Source organism: Palaemon carinicauda, chromosome 31 (genome assembly GCF_036898095.1).
Source record: "Palaemon carinicauda isolate YSFRI2023 chromosome 31, ASM3689809v2, whole genome shotgun sequence".
Classification (NCBI taxonomy): domain Eukaryota; kingdom Metazoa; phylum Arthropoda; class Malacostraca; order Decapoda; family Palaemonidae; genus Palaemon; species Palaemon carinicauda.
In genome coordinates, this window is record NC_090755.1 from 12,171,346 (window position 1) to 12,197,583 (window position 26,238).

Here is a 26,238-nt window from a genome sequence, read left to right on the forward strand (position 1 = left end):
TATGGCTAAGTCTTTTTGATCTCCTCACCAGGTCCCCTCATTTATAAACAAACATCTAGCCGGTTGCTTATAAAATTCCGGGGAACTGTAAGTAATGAGGGGTTCATGCAAGGTGTACTGTTTGTAACTAGGTTTGAGAAGTGGCAGCAAGCGTTAAGATGGCTGGTTTGCAGCGTCATCCTCATGCCTGCAAATGTAGCAACGTCACTCCCAAGTGGGCAGGACAACTTTCTTGGAGTTGTTGGCCTGATCAACCCGCAGAGGAACTTCATCATGCATATGAATTGGGGCAAGTGAAAAGACATCACGCGTAGGAACAGCGGCAAGTACAGGCTTATGCTGAACCGTAAATAGAAAACACATTATGAATTACCGAGAGTTTTGTCACAACTTCTTAGGGCTAATAGGCTTAGAAGATAATTGTTTAGAACAACTTTGTGTTCTAAGTTTTGGGGGTATGGGGATGAAGATTCCTGGGAACTCAGATGAGATGGTTGCTGAGGACCCTTGGGTGTACAATGCAAGCTTGGTTTGTGGAAAAGAGCTGGAGACTGGTAATAAGGATATTCCAACAAGGCTTCCTCAATACCAGGGGAAATGGCAGGCTCAACTCTAGGGTTCCGCAAACAGGAATGCGGGGAGACTCACAACGCTCGGATTGGAGATACCTCCATGTGTCAAGATCTTCTCTGGATGATCAGCCATATAAAGTTAATTACTTCAAACCCTCATGGAAGGTGAGGGAAACCTACTCATAACAGAGTAATCAGGGACTGAGGGTACCGAGATCAGATCTGGCTCTGGTCGCGCAGCGGCCGTAGCAAAGGGATCCGCTTCAAGTATCAAAGCAAGCTCATACTGTACATTATCAACACTGGGTGATAAAACATTCAACAAAATTATTAAGGCTGTCATCATTTGGGACTGGAGCCTCGGCTGGTTCCTGACAGGAAAAACCAGGTTGGTGGATAACTTTCGCCACAGAAAGAAAAATAGTTTCTTGCTACTCATGGAAGACAAATTAATTTGTTCCATGTGACGAGAACGATATCTGCTCACTGACAGGACGGCCACTCCCTACAGCACTCGCAAGGGGATTGCATTAAACACCTCTTGCCACGGCAACAGGGGCAAACACAATACGGCTCAACATCTAGATAACTCATGAAGGTGCCACAGGGATGTCTGTCACATCCAGGCCACAAACGCATATTAGGGTTACTAGGCATAATTGCACTTACTCCCAACTCACAGATAATGATAGTAATGCAAGTGACAGTAAATAATAAAATACACACAAGGCACAAGCACTAAAAGGTTATGCTTGGTGAATGCAGATATTTATATAGTAGAGAGGAGGGATAAGTCATCTTAACACTACCAGGTGAGTAATGAAGCACGTCATGCAACAGAGACCTATGGTGCCACGCACTGTGGTTGCTAAGCAACTGTATTGTGATGCAATCAAAACCATTTTTCTTTTGGCTGGCCGTAGAAAACAACGCACTTTAATGACAAGAAGTTTGTATCTGCGTAGGAATAAATGGTGGCAACATTTCCCTAATGAAAAGGTGTTAGAATTAATATTGCTTAGAATGCAGTACTCTACTCATTCTACCTTTAGTTTCACAGCCCACTAATGTGCATTATTCCAAATTATATGATTTACAGTACTGTATTTAAAATGATATTTTCCTTATAAAATAAATTTTTGAATATACTTACCCGGTGAATATATAAATAGCTGACGTCTCCGACGGCCCGACAGATTCCAAAAAACTCGCGAGCGATCGCCATGAAGGTTGCGGGTGTGCCCACCAGCGCCGACTATCGGCCAGATACCGCATATACTTCTCAACCACTCCAGTTCTTCTCAGTCCGCAGGGTCTCTATCGGGGAGGAAGGGAGGGCCTTTAATATTATATATTCACCGGGTAAGTATATTCAAAAATTTATTTTATAATGAAAATATAATTTTTAAATATTAAACTTAGCCGGTGAATATATAAATAGCTGATTCACACCCATGGTGGTGGGTAGAGACCAGTATTATCACAATAAAGGTGTATATGCTCAAGAGTTTTTGACAAACATTTCATAAAAACAAACTTAAGTATAGGTACCTGGTAAGGAAGCTGACTCTGATGATTACTCTGCCTCATTAATCCGCTTTCCTCACGAAGCCCAGCCATCCTCTCAGGATGCTGAAAGACTCCCAGGAGCTGTTATATCCAGGGCGAACACCCCTATAACAGGAACTCATCAATACCCTTAATCTGGGCGCTCTCAAGAAACAACATTTTGACCACCCGCCAAACCAAAAAGATTGCGAAAGACTTCCTAGTCTTCCGTACAACCCAAGACAAGATTAAAACATTTCAAGAGAAGATTAAAAGGATATTGGGATTAAGGGAATGTAGTGGTAGAACCCTCACCCACTACTGCACTCGCTGCAACAAATGGACCCAGTGTGTAGCAGTCCTCATAAAGAGTCTGGACGTCTTTCAAGTAAAATGAAGCGAACACCGACTTGCTCCTCCAGAAGGTCGCGTCCATAATACTTCGAAGGGATCTATTTTGCTTAAATGCCACCGAAGTCGCTATCGCTCTCACTTCCTGAGCCTTGACCTTAAGCAAACTACGATCCTTCTCACTTAAATGAGAATGTGCCTCCCGGATTAAAAGTCTAACAAAGTAAGATAACGCATTCTTAGACATGGGCAATGAGGGCTTCTTAACGGAGCACCATAAAGCCTCAGAACAACCTCGTATTGGTTTAGTTCTACCCCTGTTGCCGTGGCAAGAGGTGTTTAATGCAATCCCCTTGCGAGTGCTGTAGGGAGTGGCCGTCCTGTCAGTGAGCAGATATCGTTCTCGTCACATGGAACAAATTAACCCTTTTACCCCCAAAGGACGTACTGGTACGTTTCACAAAACTCATCCCTTTACCCCCATGGACGTACCGGTACGTCCTTGCAAAAGAATGCTATAAAATTTTTTTTTTTCATATTTTTGATAATTTTTTGAGAAAATTCAGGCATTTTCCAAGAAAATGAGACCAACCTGACCTCTCTGACAAAAATTAAGGCTGTTAGAGCAATTTAAAGAAAATATACTGCAAAATGTGCTGGGAAAAAAATAACCCCTTGGGGGTTAAGGGTTGGAAATTTCCAAAGAGCCTGGGGGTAAAAGGGTTAATTTGTCTTCCATGAGTAGCAAGAAACTAGTTTTCTTTCTGTGGCAGGCAACAAGGCAGGCCTTGACATAACAAGAACCCGGCAGCCCGATGCAACCAACATCGGAGAAGCCGCCTGTCTCATATGTCTTGAGCCGCGGTGAAAATGATGTGGGCCAAGTGTGTGTGCATGGCCGTTGCAAAGCCACGACCCCCCAAAACAAATATACCTAGCTACTGGCATTCTGTCGTTTCCTCCACCCTTCTTCATCTCTTTCTCACCATCATCATCACCACCACCAGCAAGTCCTGAGGCGACAGCACTGTGGGTGAAGGGGGCAGGCCTGGATAGCTGGAAGCCCTTAGCCCACGACTGCACTCAGGCGGCGAGTCTAAGATTCAGTCGCTCTCTGGTGACGGTGCCGTGACACCAGAGTTCGGCAGCTGGACCCGTGACTGGGCTGGCCTATTGAGGACACCGCAGCCCACCCCACATGGGGAGGCCCCTAGAAAAGGTGGGGTAAACATCGGACACGGCAAACCCGTCTGGTCAGCTCACCGCAGCTGGCGGACATCCCACTAATGCGGTCGAAATAACAAGAAAAAAATATTAACCTTAGGTGCGTGGAACATCCGCACCCTCCAAGACGTGACGAACACCAACCGCCCGGAACGACGTACAGCCCTCGTCTGCAAGGAGCTAGCCCGCTTCAATGTTGATGTGGCGGCTCTTAGCGAGACCAGACTACCCGAAGAGGGCAACATCAGGGAAGCTGGAACAGGCTACACCATCTTCTGGAAAGGCAAGGCCCTAGAGGAGCCTCGCATCCACGGTGTCGGCTTCGCCATCCGTTCCCAGCTAGTGCAGCAGCACAACCTTGCTCCCAAGGCCATCATTGAGCGCCTGATGACTGTCCGCATCCCCATCACGCGGGACACACATCTCACCCTGATCTCTGTCTACGCCCCGACTATGACCTCAACCGATGATAACAAAGCTGCCTTCTACACCCAGCTCGACCGCACCATCCAGGCAGTGCCCGCCAACGACAAGCTCGTTGTGCTTGGCGACTTTAATGCCCGAGTAGGCAAAGACCATCGCCTGTGGGAGGGAATCATCGGCCGCCATGGCATTGGAAATTGCAACGCCAATGGCCAACTCCTACTGGGTCTGTGTGCAGAACACCAACTTGTGGTAACCAACACCATCTTCCAGTTACCAAAGCGACAAAAGACCACATGGAGACACCCACGGTCTAAACACTGGCACACCCTGGACTACGTCCTGACCAGAGCCAGAGACCGAGGAGACGTCCGCATCACCCGATCCATGCCCGGAGCGGACGACTGCTGGACGGACCACAGACTCCTCATCTCCCGACTCTCCGTGACGACCCTACGACCACCCAGAAGGGCACCTGACAGCGTACCACACCAACGCTTTGATTGTAGTAAGCTCCGCAACCCACAGGTGGCACAGAACTACAAGGAGGCCTGCGAACAATACCTCGCAGACCCTGTGGGTCAGGCCACTGTCGAGCACCACTGGATCACCCTCAGAAACGCCATGGGCCGTGCCGCGGAGGAAACACTAGGCTTCACCACCAAGAAACGGCAGGATTGGTTTGATGAGAATGATGCTACCATCTCTCTTCTCATTGAAACCAAACGACAAGCACGCCTGACTTTGGAAAACCAACCAACAGCAGCTAACAAATGTGCTCACAAGGTGGCTGAAGCTGGTTGCCAAAGAGGTATCCGTGAAGCCCAGAACACCTGGTGGCAAATAAAAGCTGCAGAAATACAGAGTTTCGCTGACCAACATGACCTGCGCAGCTTCTATGCAGCAACAAAAGAAATATTCGGTCCCACACGGTCATCAGTGGGCAGCCTGAAGGACGCGGATGGGGCCACGACCATCACCGACAACGAGGGCATTCTGGCCAGGTGGAGGTCTCACTTTGAGAACCTCCTCAATGACCAAGCAGACACCCCAGACGATCTCCTGCGAATGACCCCGCAGCATCCCGTCCGTCACTGGATGGCACTACCACCCTCCATCCATGACTTCAACAACGCCCTGCAGCGCATGAAGCCCGGCAAAGCCCCAGGGCCAGACAACATCCCGTTGGAGCTCCTCACTCACGGTGGCCCCGGCTTGAGGAACCGTTTAATGCTCCTTACAGTGAACCCTCGCTACTTCGCGGTTCGACAATCGCGGATTCACCACTTCGCGGGGTTTTCCCATAACCCATATATATATACATATCGCGGATTTTCCGGAAAATTCGAAAATACCGCGAAATCTGAAGATAACCAAATACGATATTTTGTTACCTGTAATTCCATTAATACTGTAATTAGTAATATCTGCTCTTACTGATTGTTCATTGCATTACATATGATATATAACTCAGCACAGAAAGAAATAAAACACGAAAAGAGAATGTGATCATACGATAATTCAGTACGTAGTAAAATTAAATCGAACATGAAACGCAAATCAGATGCAGTCATACCATATTAGAATGGTGTGTACTGTAATGGATGTGCTTCTTTTCCATGAATCTTTTGTATGTATACGTACGTAGTACAGTACTGCATCCAATAATATTCTTTGTTGCAAAAATCACATTTCGAATACTGTACTGTAAGCGTACGAGAGAGAGAGAGAGAGAGAGAGAGAGAGAGGCGTAAAATAGCGTACGTAAATTTTTATTATTATTGTTATTATTATTATTATTGTTGTTGTTGTTAATAAAATTATTATTGTTATTATTATTAATCATTATTATTATTATTATTACTGTACAGTATTATTATCATTACTGTATTTATTATTATTACGGTACTGTATTGTACTTAATCTACGTACGTTCAGTATGCGCGGGGGCATCTTCTATGAGTAACCAACGCGCCATAGTACTAAGACGGGTTGTGATTGGTTCAAGCGCTGATAGATGACGAATCAAAACTCAAGTTTTGTTATCTAGCCTGTGATTGGTGTTTTACCCGCATCTTCTACCCGCAGCATCAAAGTTCTCGCGGGGCTGCATCGTTCACTTTCTCTTTCCGCGTATTGCTGAGTAGACGTTCTTAAGTTTGTGAAGTTTAATCTGTGCTGTGTGCGACTGTTTTAAGTTGAACTTTTTGTTGAACTTTCTGTTACAATGCCTCCCAAGCGTTCTGCTTCTAGTAAGGCTGGTAGTGAGCCTAAACGCCACCGAAGAATGATGACGATAGCTGAGAAGGTTACGCTTCTCGACATGTTAAAAGATGGTAGAAGTTACGCGGCCGCCGGCCGCCATTTTGGCATCAACGAATCCACCGTTCGCTACATCAAGAAGGACGAGGCGAACATTAGAAAGACTGCTGCAATCACCTTTAGCAGATCAGCGAAGCGAGTCGTTACAACGCGTAATAAAACGATCGTACGCATGGAAGGTGCTTTAGCTGTGTGGATTGCCGACTGCCGGAAGAAGAACATAGCGTTGGATACGAACACCATCCAAACAAAGGCTTTGAGCTTATATGAGAATTTTGCTGCAAAGGAACCTAAAGAGGACGACGGCAACCATGCTGAAGATGATGATGATGCAGATGATCCTCAACCAGGGACATCCACTGATTCCCAGCCTCAGAAACGTTTTTCCGCAAGCAAAGGATGGTTCGCGAAGTTTCAGAAACGCTTCGCCCTGAAAAGCGTTTCCCTGCATGGGGAGTCTGCTTCCGCTGACACTGCCGCTGCTGAAACTTACGTGAACCAGACTTTCAAGAACATTATCGCTGAAGGTGGATACAAGCCGGAACAAGTCTTTAATATGGATGAAACCGGCTTGTTTTGGAAGAGAATGCCGTCGCGAACTTTCCTGTTCAAAGAGGAAGCCAAAGCCTCTGGCTTTAAGGCATTCAAGGATCGCGTTACCCTCGTGATGTGTGGCAATGCTGCTGGATTTTTGTTAAAGCCGGGGCTTATTTATAAGTCGAAAAATCCTCGCGCTTTGAAAAATAAAAATAAGAATCTCCTTCCCGTGTACTGGATGCATAATCAAAAAGCATGGATTACAAAGATGCTGACCTCCAACTGGTTCCACCAGTGTTTCATCCCGCAAGTCCATGAATATCTCTTAGAGAAGGGCTTGCCATTCAAGATCCTTCTCCTTATGGATAACGCTGGTGGACACGCAACTGACCTGTCGCGTGAGGGCGTTCAGGTTGAGTTCCTGCCACCCAACACCACGTCATTAATTCAACCAATGGACCAGGGGGTTATCAGGGCGTTCAAGGCCCTCTACACGAAGAATACCTTGGCGGACCTCGTTGCGTGTGTGGATGCTGCCCAAGATGACGAGGATGAAGACTTCAACTTGAAGGCGTACTGGCGGCAGTACACCATAGCCACGTGCCTGCAGAATATTCAAAAGGCACTTCAAGAGATGAAACCTGCAACCGTAAATGCGAGCTGGAAGAAGCTGTGGCCCGATATTGTTTACGACGACAAGGGATTTACTCCGTCGGAAATCCAACACTCTGCAATACGGAAATCTGTGCAGTTGGCTGCCATAATTGGGGGTGACGGGTTTGGCGACATGACGACTGAAGACGTCGACGAGTTGTTGGACTGCCATTCCCAGCCCCTAACTGACGCAGACCTCGAAGACCTGACGAAATCGGCAAGTGAGGAAGAGAGTGAGGGTACCCAGGAAGAGACCCAAGAAAATGTCGAAGAAACGGGCTTAACATTAGAACGGCTTGCCAAGTTCTGCAACCATATGAAGGAGGCGAAAGAAATGTTACAAGAGTGGGACGAGGATATGGTTCGCTCGATGCAATTCTGCAACAAGGTTGATGACATCACGACTCCCTACAGGATGCTCTTGGATCGAAAAAAGAAGCAGCGGCAACAACTTCCGATCACAATGTTTTTTCAGCCTCGCAAAAAAGAGCCAGTTCCTCCTGCTAGTACGCCTTCGGAAGAAATTGAAGAAGTCGAAGAGGTGTCCCAGGAAAAGACACCTCCGTCTGAAGAGACGTAAAATACTATCATTGACTGCACAGTAGAACACATCATCAGCTTCATCATCATTTCTACTGTGCAGCAAATTCATCGCCATCGTCATTCAAGTTTTTCTTGAACTTCTTTCGTGGTGAGTACAGTAACAATCTTTATTTTTTACTTTAACCTGTTTTATAGTTTAGTAATGTACGTACTGTATGCATTAAGTTAAAGGGAAGGTTTTAAAAGTCTACATGTTGTAACCTATCATATTTTTTTTGTTTAAAATTTACATTTACGTACGTAAAACAATCTCTCTCTCTCTCTCGTAAATTGTTTTCCTGCTTTGCTACGTACAAGTACTGTATAATTTATATTTGTAAGGTAACATATTTTGTAAATGCTTTTACTGTAAATACTGTATGTACTGTATCATTATTTATCACTATCATCATGCGCGTTAAATGCCTTGTTTGTTCTGAGCGTGGTTGTTTACTGAGCGTACACGCCGTCGTTTCAGGCGGCGTCATAAAGAAAAAGATTTCATTTGGAAGTCCTAAGAAAAATACGTAAACTAAAACATTGGTAATAAAAAAATCAACATACAGTACTGTATAATCAATATAATCGATGCAAAAACTAACCTATACGTACATATATGTGTACACTAAATGAGTTTGTTTCTTCATTATGATCAGAGATGAACGTAAACAAAACATTGGTTGCCATTTTTTATCGTGCTTTTTAGGTGTTTAGGAAACACATGATATAAAATCGCCTTTAATATTTGTGCCTGTTTTAGTTTAGGGTGCTGTAGTACATGCATTAAGTGTTCTGTACATTAAAGGGTGGTTTGTTAACAGTACTACGTACAAGGGAAGGTTTTAAAAGTCCGAATATACATGTTAAATAAATAGGTAAATATGCTGTCACTACTTCGCGGATTTTCACCTATCGCGCCCGCGTCTGGAACCTATCTACCGCGATAAACGAGGGTTCACTGTATACTGAAAATATGGGAGACCAAGACCCCCCCCAGTGACTTCCGCGATGCAAACATCACTACCATCTTCAAGAAGGGAGACAGGGAGAACTGTAACAACTACCGGGGAACATCACTACTAAGCATCGCGAGTAAGATTTTCGCTCGGATTCTCCTTGACCGCCTCCTTATTCTCACAGAAGACGTCCTACCAGAGTCCCAGTGCGGCTTTCGACCTTCCCGCGGGACCATAGACATGATCTTCTGTGCACGACAACTACAAGAGAAGAGCCTCGAACAACAACAGCCCATAATGTTCATCTTCTGGGATTTGAAAAAGGCCTTCGACAAAGTACCTCGACCTGCCATGTGGGCTGTCCTCAAAAGATATGGCTGCCCACCCGATTTTGTCAAGCTGGTGCGTGCCCTCCATGACGGAATGGCTGGGAGAGAGTGCCACCAGAACTCTCTTTCAGACCCATTCCCCATCAACGGCGGCCTGAAGCAGGGCTGTGTTCTGGCCCCGACGTGTTTCTCGCTATACACCGCAGTAATGCTCAACGAGATTCCCCCAGACACACCCTCAGTCGACCTACGTTTCCGCATGGATGGAGGCGCTTTCAACCTCGCTAGACTCCGCGCCAGAACCAAGACCACCTTGTGTGCAGTGCGAGAACTGCAGTATGCTGACGACAATGCCACCCCAGGTCAGACGGCAGAGGACCTGCAGTCGTTAGCTGATGCATACAACTCTGCCTACGAACGTTTTGGGATGCAAGTCAACTCAGACAAAACCAAGACCCTCGTCCAACATCCACCAGGACTGATGCTCCCCAACTTCAATACCACAGTGAATGACCAACCGTTAGAACAGGTGGACCAGTTCTCCTACCTAGGGAGCATCCTAACATCAGCTCCCACAAGCAAAAAGGACGTGGAGAACAGGATCAGGGCAGCCCACTCCGCCTTTGGCCGACTCAACCGCCGCGTATTTAACAACCACGCACTGACAATGACCACCAAAATAATGGTGTTCAGGGCAGTAGTCCTCTCCACGCTCCTGTATGCATGTGAAACATGGATGCTATATAGTAACGATCTTAAAAACCTAGAACGCTTCCAACAAATGAAACTGAGGCAGATCTTGAAAATCCCCTGGGAGAGCCACACCACCAACATTGAAGTCTTAGAACGTGCCTCGCTGTCCAGCGTGGAGGCCACCATCATCCACCACCGCCTCCGCTGGATAGGACACGTGCATAGGATGGATCCATCTAGGCTCCCAAAGAAAATATTCTACGGAGAACTGACCCAGGGCACCAGACCACGAGGAGCCCCGAAAATGCGCTATAAAGATCAACTAAAGCGCACCCTGGCTCTAACTGACATCGATCCTTCCTCATGGGAAGAAACAGCCAGGGACAGGAAAACCTGGAGGAGTACAGTACACCATGGCACAGTGGATTTCGAGGAGAGGAGGAGACAAAATGAGGAGGCTAGGAGGAGAAGGAGAGAGCGATTAGAACAGCCCCGCCCACCACCTACCCTCCCTTGTGAACACTGTCCGCGACTCTTCCACCACAGACTAGGACTTAACAGCCACATCAGGCATAAGCACGCACCCCACAGATAGGAGGCTGATGGCTAACGACAGAACCCAATACTCGGACACGAGTGGGCGCCGACGACGAGATAAGTAAAACTTAAGAGCTCTAACGGGGCACAGCACTCTTTCAACTTCATTACCTACGATCTCCGAAAGACTAGGTATTTTAAAAGATTTAGGCCAAGGACGAGACGGAAGTTCATTCTTGGCCAAAAAACCAAGTTGAAGAGAACATATTGCTTTATTTGTCGAGAAGCCGATGTTCTTACTAAAAGCATGGATCTCACCGACCCTTTTAGCCGAAGCCAAGCTAACCAAGAAAAGGGTCTTGAGGGTAAGATCCTTCAGGGAGGCTGAATTTAAAGGCTCAAACCTGTCTGACATTAGGAACTGTAGGACCACGTCCAAGTTCCAAGCAGGAGGTGAAATACGACGCTCCTTAGAGGTCTCGAAAGACTTAAGGAGGTCTTGGAGATCTTTGTTATTCGAAAGATCCAAGCCTCTATGCCTGAAAACAGAAGCTAACATGCTTCTGTAGCCTTTAATGGTGGATGCAGAGAGGGAGCGACCGTTTCTCAGATATAGGAGAAAATCCGCAATCTGCGCTACAGAGGTACTGGAGGACGACTTGCACCAATCTCTAAATACCTCCCACTTCGACTGGTAGATCTTGATGGTAGAGGATCTTCTAGCCCTCGCGATCGCTCTAGCTGCCTCGTTCGAAAATCCTCGAGCTCTTGAGTGTCTTTCAATAGTCTGAAGGCAGTCAGACGAAGCGCGGGGAGGCTTTGATGAAGTCTCTTTACGTGAGGCTGCCGTAAGAGATCCATTCGCAAAGGCAGACTCCTTGGAACGTCTACCAGCCATAGAAGTACCTCTGTGAACCACTCTCTCGCGGGCCAGAGGGGAGCAACCAACGTCAACCTGGTCCCTTCGTGAGAGGCAAACTTCTGCAACACCTTGTTGAGGATCTTGAACGGTGGAAAGGCGTAAGCATCCAGGTGAGACCAGTCCAACAGAAAGGCATCTATGTGGGCCGCCTCTGGATCTGGGACTGGAGAGCAATAAGTCGGGAGCCTTTTGGTCAGCGAGGTCGCAAAGAGATCGATGGTGGGTTGACCCCAAGTCATCCAGACACTTGCAGACATCCTTGTGGAGCGTCCACTCTGTAGGGATCACCTGACCTCTTCGACTGAGACAGTCCGCCAAGACGTTCAACTTCCCTTGGACGAACCTCGTCAAAAGCGAGATGTTTCGATCTTTTGACCAGATGAGGAGGTCCCTTGCGATGACGAAAAGAGCGTGGGAGTGAGTGCCTCCTTGCTTGGAGATATATGCCAAGGCTGTGGTATTGTCTGCATTCACTTCTACCACCTTGTTTCGAAGCAGACTCTCGAAACTCGTCAGTGCTAAATGGACTGCCAACAGCTCCTTGCAGTTGATGTGAAGGCTCCTCTGGTTTGCCGCCCAAAGACCCGAGCATTCCAGACTGTCCAGAGTCGCCCCCCAACCCAAATCCGACGCGTCTGAAAATAACACATGGTTTGGGTTCTTGACTGCCAGAGACAGACCTTCTCGAAGTCTTATATTGCTGTCCCACCAGGCCATGCAAGTCTTGACTGGTTCGGAGATCGGAATTGAGACCGCCTCCAAAGTTTTCTCCTTGTTCCAATGGGAGTCTAGGTGGAACTGGAGAGGGCGTAGGTGAAGTCTCCCTAGAGAGATAAACTGTTCCAGGGATGAAAGCGTCCCTAGGAGGCTCATCCAGCTTCTCACAGAGCAACGGTCTTTCTCTAGCACGAGACAGACTTTGAGCAAAGCCTGCTCGATCCTGTTGGCAGACGGAAAAGCCCGAAAAGCTAGACACTGTATCTCCATCCCCAAATAGAGCATAGTTTGGGAGGGAGTCAGCTGAGACTTCTCTATGTTCACCAAGAGGCCCAACTCCTTCGCAAGATCCAAAGTCCACTGTAGGTCCTGCAGACAGCGATGACGGGACGACGCTCTGAGTAACCAGTCGTCCAGGTACAGAGAGGCTCTGATCCCCGACAAATGTAGGAACTTTGCTACATTTCTCATGAGCCTCGTAAAAACAAGAGGAGCAGGGCTGAGGCCGAAGCACAGTGCTCGGAATTGGTACACCACATTCCTGTATACAAACCTTAGATAAGGTTGAGAGTCTGGATGTATCGGAATGTGGAAGTACGCATCCTGCAAGTCGAGAGAGACCATCCAGTCCCCCTCTCTGACTGCTGCTAGAACGGATTTGGTGGTCTCCATCGTAAACTTTGTTTTGACAACAAAAACGTTGAGAGCACTGACATCCAGCACTGGCCTCCAACCTCCTGTGTGCTTTGGAACTAGGAAGAGACGGTTGTAAAAACCTGGGGATTGAAGGTCCGAGACTTTCACCACCGCCCCCTTCTCTAACAACTGACACACCTGCAGATGTAATGCCCGTCTCTTCGACTCCTCTCGATACCTGGGAGAGAGGTCTATCGGATCGTTTACTAGAGGAGGTCTCCGTACAAAAGGGATTTTGTAACCCTCCTTTAGCAACAAAACAGACTCTCAGTCTGCACCCCTCTTCTCCCAGGACTGCCAGAAGTTCGTCAATCTGGCCCCTACTGCTGTCTGAGGACGTGGGCAGTCAGACTCTGCCACGGGAGGACTTAGATCCTCTCTTCTTACCCCGCTTACTATCGGCACGAGAGCCTCCCTTACTGGGAGCTCTGCCACGAAAGGGCTGGATAAACCTTGTCGCTGGAGTATCAAATTTAGGTCTGTTGACATAAGAGGACGAAGGTACAGCCTTACGAGCAGACGTGGCCATCAAATCATGAGTATCCTTCTGTACAAGAAACGCTGCGATATCTCTGATAAGCTGCTGCGGGAACAGGGTAGAAGACAATGGCGCAAAGAGTAGTTCTGACCTTTGACAAGGAGTGACACCTGCAGACAGGAAAGAACAAAGTCTCTCTTCTTAAGAACTGCTGTAAAAGTAGCAGCAAGTTCATTAGAGCCATCTCTAATAGCCTTGTCCATGCAGGACATAATTTGAACAGAGACATCACGGTCTGCTGACGAGATCTTCCTACTCAAGGCTCCCAGCGACCAATCCAAAAAGTTGAAAACTTCAAAGGCCCGATAAATTCCTTTGAGGAGATGATCTAGGTCCGAAGAGGACCAGCAAACCTTCGAGCGTCTCATGGCCAGACGACGAGGAGAGTCTACGAGGCTTGAGAAGTCTCCCTGGGCAGAGGCAGGCACTCCCAAGCCGAGAACTTCTCCCGTGTCATACCAGACGCTCGCACGAGAAGCCAGTTTGAAAGGGGGAAAAGCAAAAGCTGACTTCCCCAAATTCCTCCTGGTCATTAACCAGTCGCCCAATAAACGCAAAGCTCTCTTAGAAGAGCGAGAGAGCACTAACTTCGTGAACGACGGAGTCGAAGAAGCTAGGCCCAGCGTGAACTCCGATGGGGGCGAACGAGGAGCAGCAGACACAAAATGATCAGGAAAAAGGTCCTTAAAAATTAGCATGATCTTCTTAAAATCAAGAGAGGGCTGAGCAACCTTAGGCTCCTCTCCATCCGAAAGAGTCCCCAAAGGAACATCAGTTGGAAGGGGATCAACGACTTCTTCATCCGACGGAACTTCATCCGACAACGGCCGAGTCTCGCGATACGGAGAGACATGCCGAGGAGGCAACGCTTGACAGGCTATGTCATCATGCGACGGAGCCGCAGCAACAGCTGAGGTAACGACGTCACGCCGAGGCTGCAAAGACTGAAAGTCTTGTGACTGACAAACAATAACAGCCTGAGTAGATTGCCGTTCGACATCACGTCGGAGCTGCATTGACTGCAGGGTCTGAGCAGGAAAAACAACACCCGACTGCGGTGACAGACTTTCAACGTCACGTCGAGGCAACGGAGTCGGCCGACGAATGTCAGTACGGGAATGTGGCGACAGCTGCTGAACGTCACCTTGAGTCTTCGGCAAAAGGGGTTCCACGTCACGTGACTGACGTGAATGACGAGGAACACGATCAGAATCGCGTTTAACAGCACTGAAAACGTTAGCGCTAACATAATAAGGACGAGAAAACACTCGTTTAGGCGGCTGAAGGCCACAGTCACGCTTGTCGGACTGGCAAACCGCAAGCAAAGGATCTTTACGAACCTGCTCATGCTCGTAAACCTCCATTAAAGATGAAAGTTTAGACTGCATGTCCTGCAGGACAATCCACTACGGGTCAACGGGAGTCGGAACGGGCCGTGACGTCAGCAACGTCTGTGCATGCAAATCATCGCACCTAACGAGACCCTCGGACTCCGTGTCACGCTTTCGCTCAACAGGCGAACAGCCATCCGATGACAAAGTGGTCAGAGCTGCCCCAATGGCTACAGCCAGGACGCTGGACCTGTCCTGAAGGGACTGACTTGCGCTTTAAGGGTCTAGAAACCTTACGGCAAGGTTTCTTATGCGGTAAGTCGTCGGAAGACGAGGAGAACTTAGTCTCCCCCGTCTTATGGTAAGGACGTTCTTGATGAGAAACGTCTGATACCATAGAGGGAACGTCTGTACGTCGGTTTACACCTCTCGCTCCCTTAAGTCCTACGACATTCCTTCTCCCTGGTGCAGGGGAGCCTGAAAGAGGTCTCGGACTAGGGGAGCGACAAGCACGAACAGACGAACCCTCGGTCGCAACACTAAACACATTTTGCGCACTTTCCACTTTACCACTTTGATTTTCTACTTTACCACTTTGACTCTAACAGCTTAACATCGGACATAAGCTGGTTCCTGTCCGAGGCTAAGGTTTCAACCTTCTCACCTAATGCTTGAATAGCTAAAAACATATCGCGCATTGAAGGTTCATGAGTGCTAATAGGGGGTTCAGAAACTACCACTACAGGGGAAGGATTAGGTTCAGGGGCATGGGAGGAGAAAAATTCTAAAGATCTAGATGAGCTTCTCCTCACCCTATCTCTTTCGAGTTTACGAGTATACTTTTCATACTCTAACCACTCGAATTCCGATAAAACCACACTCTCCTCACACCGATCTCCTAATTGGCAGGATTTACCCCGGCAATTAGCACAAACAGCAAGAGGGTCGATAGAAGCTTTCGGAAGACGTTTGTTACAATCTTTCGCACATTTGCGATATACAGGAGAAGGGTCGACCATTATGAAAAACCAGAGAAAATCCAAAGGAAAGCCAAGTTCATCAACAAAAAACAAAAAGCAAAAAAGGTTTCAAGAGTTTTATTGAAGGAACACACCAACACAGCGAAAGCCAATAAAACCCAAAACAAAGTACTTCACCAATTCGGTAGAAAACTCGAGGTCTAGAGCGAGCAGAACCAATGTTGTCGGTGACACCGACAGAGAAGAACTGGAGTGGTTGAAAAGTATATGCGGTATCTGGCCGATAGTCGGCGCTGGTGGGCACACCCGCAACCTTCATGGCGATCGCTCGCGAGTTTTTTGGAATCTGTCGGGCCGTCGGAGACGTCAGTTATTTATATATTCACCGGCTAAGTTTAATATTTAAAAATACTTTGTATTTAGTACACATTTCAATGAAAAAACTGGGACTGTCTCTTCGACAGAATTTATAGCAATCATTCCCATTTCAAATGCTAGTCTCTCTTGTTTTAATTCAGACTTTGTAATATTGTACAGTACTATGCAAGGTAACAAGCAACATTAATACAGTTGCGGAAAATTTTAAACCATATTTCATAAATCCATTGTATTTAAAGTGACAGCAGTTATATTAAAATATTTTCTTATAAATACAAACTCAAAACACAATATTCATTTAATTATTTAACGTCTGTAGACGAGCCTCTATCATCTTCATCCGTCCATCTTATTCAAACAGTAACTCATTATGAATTCTGACAATAAGATTTTGTAGTCAAATTTTTAATCATAGCATTAACATTGTTATAGAAGGCATTCTAAAACTAAGAAAATTCTAAACTTATTCAACAAAAGTAAGTTGTTGATATGAATGTTAAGGTTCAATAATAATTTTTCAGAATGCCATACAATAATCATCTAAAATTTCATGTCATCTTATGATATTCTATGAAAAACCAAATCAATTATCCACTCAACATTAGTTCATATGAAAATTCTCAACAATGGTACAAGGTTCAAGTAAAATACGCTTTTGCCTGATAAATCTTTAATGTTTCCACAGAGTAAGTGGAGTTAAGCATAAAATTTCATATGCGACCTCCGAGCAGACCAGGGATGGGCAGCTGCTTGTCACCAAGTAGGCCTATGGCGTGGGGGGAGGGTAGTTAGCGGAACATGGGTAGGGGAGGGGAAGGGAAGGGCTGATGAATTGACTTTGCATATAAAGTACAGTACGACCGCAACAAACGTGTGTATAAAGCCCGGTGCTAGATTGGGTTGTCCTGTGCATGCTTACGAGAGCCGTGGAGACGGCCGAATCACTACAAAGGGGCCGAGCGCCCGACCGACTCCACGCCACGTCAAGTAGCCAGGCACAAATACATGCCCTGTGCACTACACCATGACCAACACCACACAAGACTGCTCCCTGCCTGCTGTGAGAAATATGAGAATGAAAGAGACAGAGGGAGAAGGGGGGCATGAGCTGACAGGGAGGACAGCAGGTGCGGCCACAATGGGACATTCTTTTTCATTCACTGAAGGCAGTGTAGATTATGCTACTGCCATGGATCCTGCGAGCTGAGGCCACCAGATATGATACGTCCTTTACGACTAATCCCTACTTGGGAGGCAAAAAAAAAAAATGACCACAGAGCTTTGCATATACGGTTGCGTAATTTTATATCTTTACAAACATAACGGCGTTCATATCATACATCACTCGCTTAAAGTGGCACTTCATAAAATTCATGACCTAACTTAAGCAATTTCACTGAGTTTAAGTGTCACCCTCAACTACATAAAGCAAAATTTTATTAAAGAAAGAATGAGCACAATGCAAAACAGCTCAACCAGAGCCAACAGTGCTCTCCTCTTCATGCCATATGGGGGACTGCGGCTGCTTCTTCCTTTCTTTCAGGTGCTGCTGTTTCAAGTCTCAAATATCATCACAAGGCATTGGCTCAGCTCAGTGGACACTTACATTTGATGGTGATTCACATCACCTCCCCAATTCCACAACTGTAAACGGAAGATACTATGTAAGAACAGGTATGCTCTACACAATACAGCATTGTGCTCTACCATTAACTCAGCTATGACAAAGGTGTACCTGTAATTTTCAAACAATATATCCATTATATAAGGTACAAGTTCAAATAGTAACTACATCACATAACTCGCTACACTTGAAGGAATACAATACTTTTTCTTATATATATTAAGCCTAGCAGCTTTCCTGATGCTACATATGGTAAAAAGAAAAATTCTTGCAAGTGTGTTTAAACATACGAAAGCCCATCACACAAGACCTACTAAATCATAACAGTATTAATCTAAAATTATCCAAGTACTGTACACCATTTTTTTTTAGTCCTAACAATGGTGGTTTAATCTTACCTGTGGATACTGCGTGATATCTATATCATTATAGTAATTTGGCGGCAGATTATGATCCAAGGGCGGAGCACTTAACATCTCCGGCAGCGGCATTGACCACATCAACTCAGAATTCATTCCCCCACTTAAAATGCCAACACCACCCCGTTCCGATCTTTTCTGGGCCCTTTCGGTACCAATGGGCTGGAGCTTAACGTGCCGCTGCTCTTCATGAATTTGAGCTAATCCTGCATTGTTGGCAGCAGCTGTCTGAGTAGGTGAGGCTGGGTTTGAATTGTGTGGGGAGTGGACCGGCGAAGAGTTCTCCTGCGGACCGGCACTGTTCCGAAATGCAGCGTTACCTCCGACAGAGGCAGGCACAACAGCAAGGGCTGGCTGGTTTCGCGGTGGCATGAGTCCTATCAATGACTCCGTGTGCAGATCTAGTCCGCCAGGAAACTGACTGATTCCACCATAGCCTGAACCTAATGAAGGAGTAACAGTGGGAGCTCCATTTTGAAAAGCAGCCAGCTGTGATCGAGGTGGAAAAGTAGATGGCACAAAGGTTCCAGACCTACTTGTAAAATCAGGAGCATTAGGGTTCAGATTGCTTTGAATCTGAGGAGCAGCAGATATTGGAGCCATCATATTATTAGTAAAGACAGGATGTGTATTTGTCTGTGGGGTGGTGAATCTCACTCCATTTACATTCATCATGCTTGCAAGCTGTGCCATTGAAAACTGCTGATGCTGTTGCTGCTGCTGTTGTTGCTGCTGCTGCTGCTGTTGTAACTGCTGTTGCTTTTGCTGATGAAAAGAGCTCATTGCAATTTCTATGGGTGGTGGTGGTTTGCGGTAAGGTTGGCCCGGAGCCAAGTTCACCAATTCTGAATGCTCTGGAGGTACAGGAACTCGTGGTATGGATGATACAGGACCTCCTGGGGCTAGACTAGCCATGGATACACCTGAAAAAGGTTGAGGACCCATGTTCACATTTACTTGAGAGAGATGACCACGTGTTGGCAGAGGGGCCACTGGACCTAGACGTACCATAGGCGATACCATTGGTGGAGGGGTACGAGCTGGGCCTGGTAGCAAGAAAGGAGGCGGGTCTCCTCCAATATCCACCGAGGAACGCGGAAAAGGTGGCGTTGCAGTCTGGCGAGTAGGAGGGGGAGCGATGGGTCTCATGGAAGGAGAGGCCACAGGTGTGCCCGGTGCACTACGAGCCATATTTGTTGCGCCTGGCTGATGGGGTCCTGGCATTGATAAAGGCATAGGAACATTACCTGGAGGACTGCCTGTTGCAACAGATGTCATGTGGCTACTGACAGTGACAGTGGAAGTGGAACCCCGATACCCTGGAGCACGAGTAGCTTCTGGAGCTGGAGCCTGATCAATCTGATCCACATAATTACCTTGACCATGAGATGTTTGTTGATTTTGCTGGAGTCCCTGAGGCTGAAATTTTCCATTCGTAACAAGACCAGAGGCTGCGACAGATGCAAAGTTTTGCAGCTTTTCCTTGGCTCCCCACATAGCTTCATGTGTTACTTGACTGAATCTATTATTAAAAATAGAATACTGTTCACTCATCATACTACTACTATTATTATTATTACTATTATTATTATTGGCTTCTGGAACACCCTTTTCCTCTCCAACAATACTCTCGGTAGTACAAACATTATTGGCTAAACTCTGTTGTACAGAAGGCTTTGGAGAACCTACTAAAGGTGGAGTAGAACAAATTTTCGCGGATCCTTTGGAATCTGCCAGTTTAGCCGCAAAGGTCTGCATGGCATCAGCGCTATGAGCTACAGTCGAAGGATGTATGTTATTCAAAACCTTACTCGCTACAGTGGTAACAGGCACAGATTTCTTTTCCCCGGGGAACAACTGTCGTACAGCAGGGCTTTTAGGAACAGCAGAGGCAAGTGGGCATACAGATGACACAGGTCTACCCTGGGATCTTTTGGGAGACGAAACGGCACTTGACCACGCTGTAGCGGTAGTTGTCACAGACTTTGCAGTTGTTATACTAACAGTGGAAGCTGTAACAGTTGCCATACTAATTCCAATAGTGCTGGCTGGTCTGAGAGCCTTGCTTGCTGCACTAGAATTTGAAGAATCTGCAACGCTAACTTTAGGTGGCTTAGGGGCCACTTTAACAACAGTCTTGGGAATTAATTCTGACAAATCCTTATCGGGATCTTTAACTAAGGCAGATATGAGATTTTGAGCCTGACGAGTTGCTTCCGTTGAGCCCTTGATGCTTATCATTCTGTCTCCCTGGCTCTTTCCTTGCTTCTCGACTTCTATGTGTGCTCCAGACACTTCACGAATGGTGTTGATATTGCAACCGCCCCGTCCAATCACTCTACTAATTGCGCTGTTTGGAACAGCCACCTTCTTTGCCTTTCGACTCACTTCCTTCCAACCTTCTTCTCTGCGACTACCTTTCTTTGGACTTGTACCAAGTCCTGACGACACTTTGGCATTTGGACTGAGAGATGGTGCACTGAGAGTGGTTGATGCACTGCCCACTAATCCCGGTATTGGTGTAACATAATGATCCACTTCTCCAAAAGTATCTAGAGCATTCACACGAGAAGAATCGTGGCCAGACTTTTTGTTGTTAGATGGCTTTATGTTATCTAGATGGAAAATGTCTAATTCATTCATGACGCCACTAGCCTTGTTCTCCTCCTCTTTCTTCTTCTTACATTTGGAGGAGGTGGTGGAAGAGGACGACGAAGATGAGGAAGATGACGTTGTCGTCGTAGTGGTAGTGGTACTTGTAGTAGTAATAATAGAATTTATTGATGAGGCACTAGGTTGAGAATGTGTATTGTTATTAGTAATATTACTATTATTATTATTATTACTGGTACTCGTAGAAATGGATTTCTTCTGCCCACCACTTTCAGTTGCGGGGAGAGGGGATGGATTACTGTTTTGCTTTTGGTTTGCTATAGTTGAGTCTTTTGTTGCAGATTCTCTCTTTTTCTTTTTGGTTCTCTTGCCCGGTTTGTCTTTTTCATCCATGACTTTGGTTTCCGAAGTTGCACTCGTCTGACTATTGGAATCTATGCCGCTATCGCCATCCTTTTCTTCGGGTGCAATCTGTTCCACTACTCTCTGGAGAGCATTGGCTTCATTCTTCTCTCTTTTCGTCTGCTCTTTCTCTTTCTCGCTGACAGCGTTATCGTCGTCATCCTCCCCTTCGTAATTATCGCTGCCATCGTCTGCTCTCTTGATTCCTTCTAAGCGTCTCTTTTCTTCTCTCTTCTCCTGTTTCTTGGCTCTCTTCTTGATCCTTCTCCGAAGCGCAGCCAGCTTCTTCGACTCTTCTCTAGACTTTTCTCGTTCCAACTCTTCGAGTAAATTGGATGCGTTTTTATTAGCCTCTAATGCCTGTTTGTCTTTGGCAGCACGGATGACTTCTAAACAGTTGGTGCACTTGGTTACTAATTCTTTATCACTTAGAGTTGCTATGTACCTCTGCAATTCCTGGTCCGAGGGGAACTGAGACACGTTACGGACCATGTACTTCACAACTTTATAGTGACCCCGCTTGAATGCAGCCATCAGACAGGATACCTTTCTATTGTCTTCTGAATCGATATCAGCTGATGCACTGTATAGCAACTGGACTACTTCTAGATGTCCCCCATTAGCTGCCAACCACAAAGGCGAGTTTCCTTTCTTGTTTTTCACCTCAACTTGAGCACCTCTGTGGAGCAGAAACAAATGTGATATTAGATTCTTCATTACAAAATAATGAAATTTTCACTGGAGTAATTTCCTTCTTGCATACAAAGACCAACTAATTATCCTAATTATTTCAAAAATTGTGTATGCTAAGTAAGCACTGAAGAAATTTAATTAAAATTGCTTACTCCAATGAAGTATACTTCCAAAAATAAAAGCTATTAATTCAAGCACTAAAAAACAAGAGTTCAACTTTAATCAACTTCGGATGAGAACTTACTTGAAATTGCTTACTCTAATGAAGTTTAGTTTGAAAAATAAAAATGATTAATCCAAGAACTACATAAAACAAGAGACCAACTATAATCACCTTTGGATGAGAAGTTCGACAAACTTGTAGTGTCCTTTATCAGCCGCGATGGTGAGGGCTGTGTCTCTGGAGGAGGGTACGGGGGGAGCATTGACATCGGCACCTTTGTCTAATAACACGCGACCCACCTCTACATATCCCCCACTTGCGGCTTCCATCAGCGGTGTCAAGCCAGTCTGTCAGACAAAGACAATTCGTCATTAAGCGTTAATTTATATAATAATGGTTAGAACTATTTTAACTATAAATAAAATATCTATACACCTAAATCTACTAGGTTTTCAGGCTTGCCATACCTTGCTTTTTATACTAACAGGTAATAAATTCTAATAACACTACTTGTCTCCTGATTAAGACATTGAATTTCTTCACTTCTGGCCATTCACTTATTTATCATTTATTTGGGCCCAATTACATTTATTACTTCCATCATGTGTGTTAACTGGTACAGTCTGCTTCATTGACTCCGGTGCACCTCACAGGATGCTAAGATGATGTCTGACAGCTTTACTTTGTAGCAGTTAATGTATTGTTATGTTCAGCAGACGAGACAGTTGCCAACGGACAGCTTCCCTTTTGCCGAACACAGCGTTACATGCTACAAATCAAAGCTGTCATGTCTCCTTGGATTCCAGTGAAGCTTTAGTTCCGAATTAATTAAACCAACTGTACGAGATAAACAAAAGTTCTGATAATTTTGGTGCTCTTTATTTCCCCAGTTCTCCATTTTTATTCTACATGATACATGTGGGCATTTTGTATAACTTTCAACAAAAAGACAAATAATAAGGTTGATTACTTGTTAAAACTACTTGAAACAAAAATTTCTAAAGGGAAAGCCTCAACGTTTGTTCTACAGTATTAGAGTTCTCTTGCTTGAGGGTACAATCGGACACACGATTCCATCTTATTTCTCTTCCTACTGTTTTGTTGAAGTTTTAATAGTTTATATAGGAGATATTTATTTTAATCATGTTCTTAAAATATTTTCTTTTTCTTTGTTTCCTTTCCTCACTGAGCTATTTTTCTCTGTTGGAGCCCCTGGGCTTATAGCATCCTGCTTTTCCAACTAGGGTAGTAGCTTAGCAAGTAGTAATAATAATAATAATAATAATGATAATAATAAAAATTACAATGCTGTGTGTATCTTATAGGGCCCTTAAAATAACTGAATTCCTATTTACAAATTGATTTGAGAAAATCTTAAGTAGAGCAAAACTAAGTTATTTCATTTACCTTGGCACGATGTTCAACGTTTGCCTTACGGTCAAGAAGGAGCGACACTACTTCATGGCGGCCTTGGAAGCAAGCAAGGGTGAGAGCCGTATTGCGGTTGGTCTCAATTTGAGCATTGATGTCGGAGCCCATGTCCAGCAGCAGCTTGACAGCCGCTACGTGACCATTCATGGCAGCCAACATCAGGGGACTAATGCCGAGTTTACTTCCAGTCCTGGAGTTGATCTCGGCTCCATTGTCCAAAAGCAGCTTGATGATGTTCACAAAGCCCCCGGATGCTGCTAGACTGAGCGGAGTGTAGTCGGATACATTGCGGTGCTCCTTGTTAGCTCCTCTTTGCAGCAATATCTCTACAACCTAAAGACATACGGTAATTAATTAGTTTCATACGATTCATAAGGTAACAAGCTAATCAAATTGAATCAAAATCATTGCATAGGGCAAATAAAATTTCAGAATGTTCAGATCATAATTTACAGCAATATAGCATTTTGGCAAGAGTTTTATATCAGTAAACCCACGTCAACCAAGACTAACTTAGGAGATGACTTACCTCGTACCTACCGCCAGAGCATGCCAAGGATAAAGGAGTATCCTTGGTACGCTCTGACTGCGCCTCGATGTGCGCACCAGAATTTAACAATGTCTCAACCACTTTGCTATGACCTGCTGTTGCTGCTAAGATTAGAGGTGTAAACCCTTTCTTATCCCTATGCTCTGAAAGAAGAAGAAACCCGATTAAGATTTTCAAATAGGATTAACCAAATCCTCGCTTTAATCCAACACATTTTCTACTGGTAGTGAAGTTCCAAGAACTTAAAACTTTTTTATTAACACAATCTAATTCTCCCATTAACTTGGTTAAACTTGAATGAAAGTATGGACAATTCTTCCATATGAATGTGGGCTGCAAGATAACACACATGGAAGAAATATTTGTCCAATATATACTGATCATTTTTGCAATTCTTCCTTGTTTTTTCTGTCTTACTATAAAATTTTACCTAAGTGACATCTTTCATGATATCCAAATCATATTGATGTTGATTACAGGTATAAATATAGTTTCTGTAACATAGAAAGTCTTGGGAGACCCACAGGTTACTCATGCCTGCATTATAGCATGTGACATTTACTAGTGTCCCATTATTAATACTTATGTCATGCTTTGAGACCCGTTTATTCAAAGGCACCTTGAGCCAAGGTACACTCTTTCAACTCTCTTCACTGTCTTCATACGTTCTAGTCTTACAGATACCCGACATTTTACTGTGGTTCAGTTTTTATCAATTCCTGTAACCTTCATTTTCTACAAATTAGAATTGCTCAAAGTAAATGGGATGAAAGTGGTTAAAAAATAAGGTCATTGCTAATACAAGTTTTTCAAGTAAAATGACATTTCACACCAACCCACCCATATTCAAAGGCTTGACATAAACTATCACCATTATTGACAAAATCTAGTACAATACCAAAGTTCTTTAGCCTAGAAATACGATGTGGTAATATGGAAGCTGAAGTTCTGCATAAGAGTATGATAATTTTATGGTCAATGGTACTTTAAGTCCTTCAAAACATTTGGTAAATAAAATACAAACAATAACCAAGACCTGGTTCTAATTCACTCTTATACTTGTCAAACTACAGTCACAAAATATCTAAGAATAAAAAGTAGCTTCAATCCAAGAAATAAACAAAAAGTAGAACATACCTATGGTGGCACCACGGGCAAGGAGAAGCTGTACCAACTCTTCGTGACCACCAGCACAGGCTAGAGTTAGAGCAGTATCGTGGTTAGAATCGGTCTCGATGTCCACATCCACAAGATGCGAAGGGATGGCAGTCGGATAGTGGCACACGGTCCCGGGACCTACACCCGCGTGTCCGGTGTACGGGACGCTTCCATCTCCTCCAACGTATGGCAGGCCGACCGAGACGGGGACACCGGTACCCACGCCCAACTGACTTCCGCCTCCCTGGAAATAATCAGCGTGCAATCAGATACCTTCAGTGTTAAGCTTTGTTTCATCATATAATGGAGTATCCCATATAGTCCCTTTGCCCGCTTATACGCTATTCCTAATCACTAGAATCAAGAGAAAAGTAACCTACTGTATATACTAAATACCATCTTGAATAAAAATATTGATATTGATAAGCAGAAGTTTAAAATCAAATTTGGTCAACAACTTGAAAAGTACTCATCTTATGGAAAATCTTATTTAGGAACTAAATTATTAGTGAACCTGTAAAATACAGACCCCACTGAAGTATTTCCTGATAGAATTACATTATACTAGCTAACCTACTTTAACTAAAGCCTAAATTGTTCTATAACCAATTAGACTTTGGCAATTCCAGTGTAATTATGTATCGAGACCTGGAATGATCAAACACCAATTCCCAAGCAAGGCATTTCAACCAATCCTTGAAAACTCCCAAAATTTTTCTAAACTACGACTATGCAGGTTTAGCACCTAAATTAACCCAACATAGGAATTCTTAAACATGCTTTATAACCGTATAAAGAACAACCCAAAGCGTTAATCTACCTTATTTTATAACGACTGTTGCTCGTGGGTTATAATCAGGGGGCATTACAATGTGCTTATTATTAGTATTACAGC

General features: G+C 45.0%; 1 protein-coding gene across 3 annotated transcripts in view; it reads right to left on the reverse strand.

Moving 5' to 3' along the window:
- Nucleotides 1-16,943: 16,943 nt before the first annotated feature.
- LOC137624288 (ankyrin repeat domain-containing protein 17-like) overlaps nt 16,944-26,238 on the reverse strand; it is a 72,712-nt gene continuing 63,417 nt past the window's right edge. For all 3 annotated transcript variants that reach the window (XM_068354841.1, XM_068354840.1, XM_068354838.1), the window contains 6 exons: nt 25,323-25,587; nt 24,165-24,328; nt 23,612-23,968; nt 22,376-22,551; nt 18,313-22,027; nt 16,944-17,934 (listed from right to left, as the gene is read on the reverse strand). In XM_068354841.1, coding sequence (XP_068210942.1) covers nt 17,893-17,934; nt 18,313-22,027; nt 22,376-22,551; nt 23,612-23,968; nt 24,165-24,328; nt 25,323-25,587 — 4,719 coding nt within the window. In that variant the 3' untranslated portion in view covers nt 16,944-17,892. The remainder of the gene's footprint in view (nt 17,935-18,312; nt 22,028-22,375; nt 22,552-23,611; nt 23,969-24,164; nt 24,329-25,322; nt 25,588-26,238) is intronic.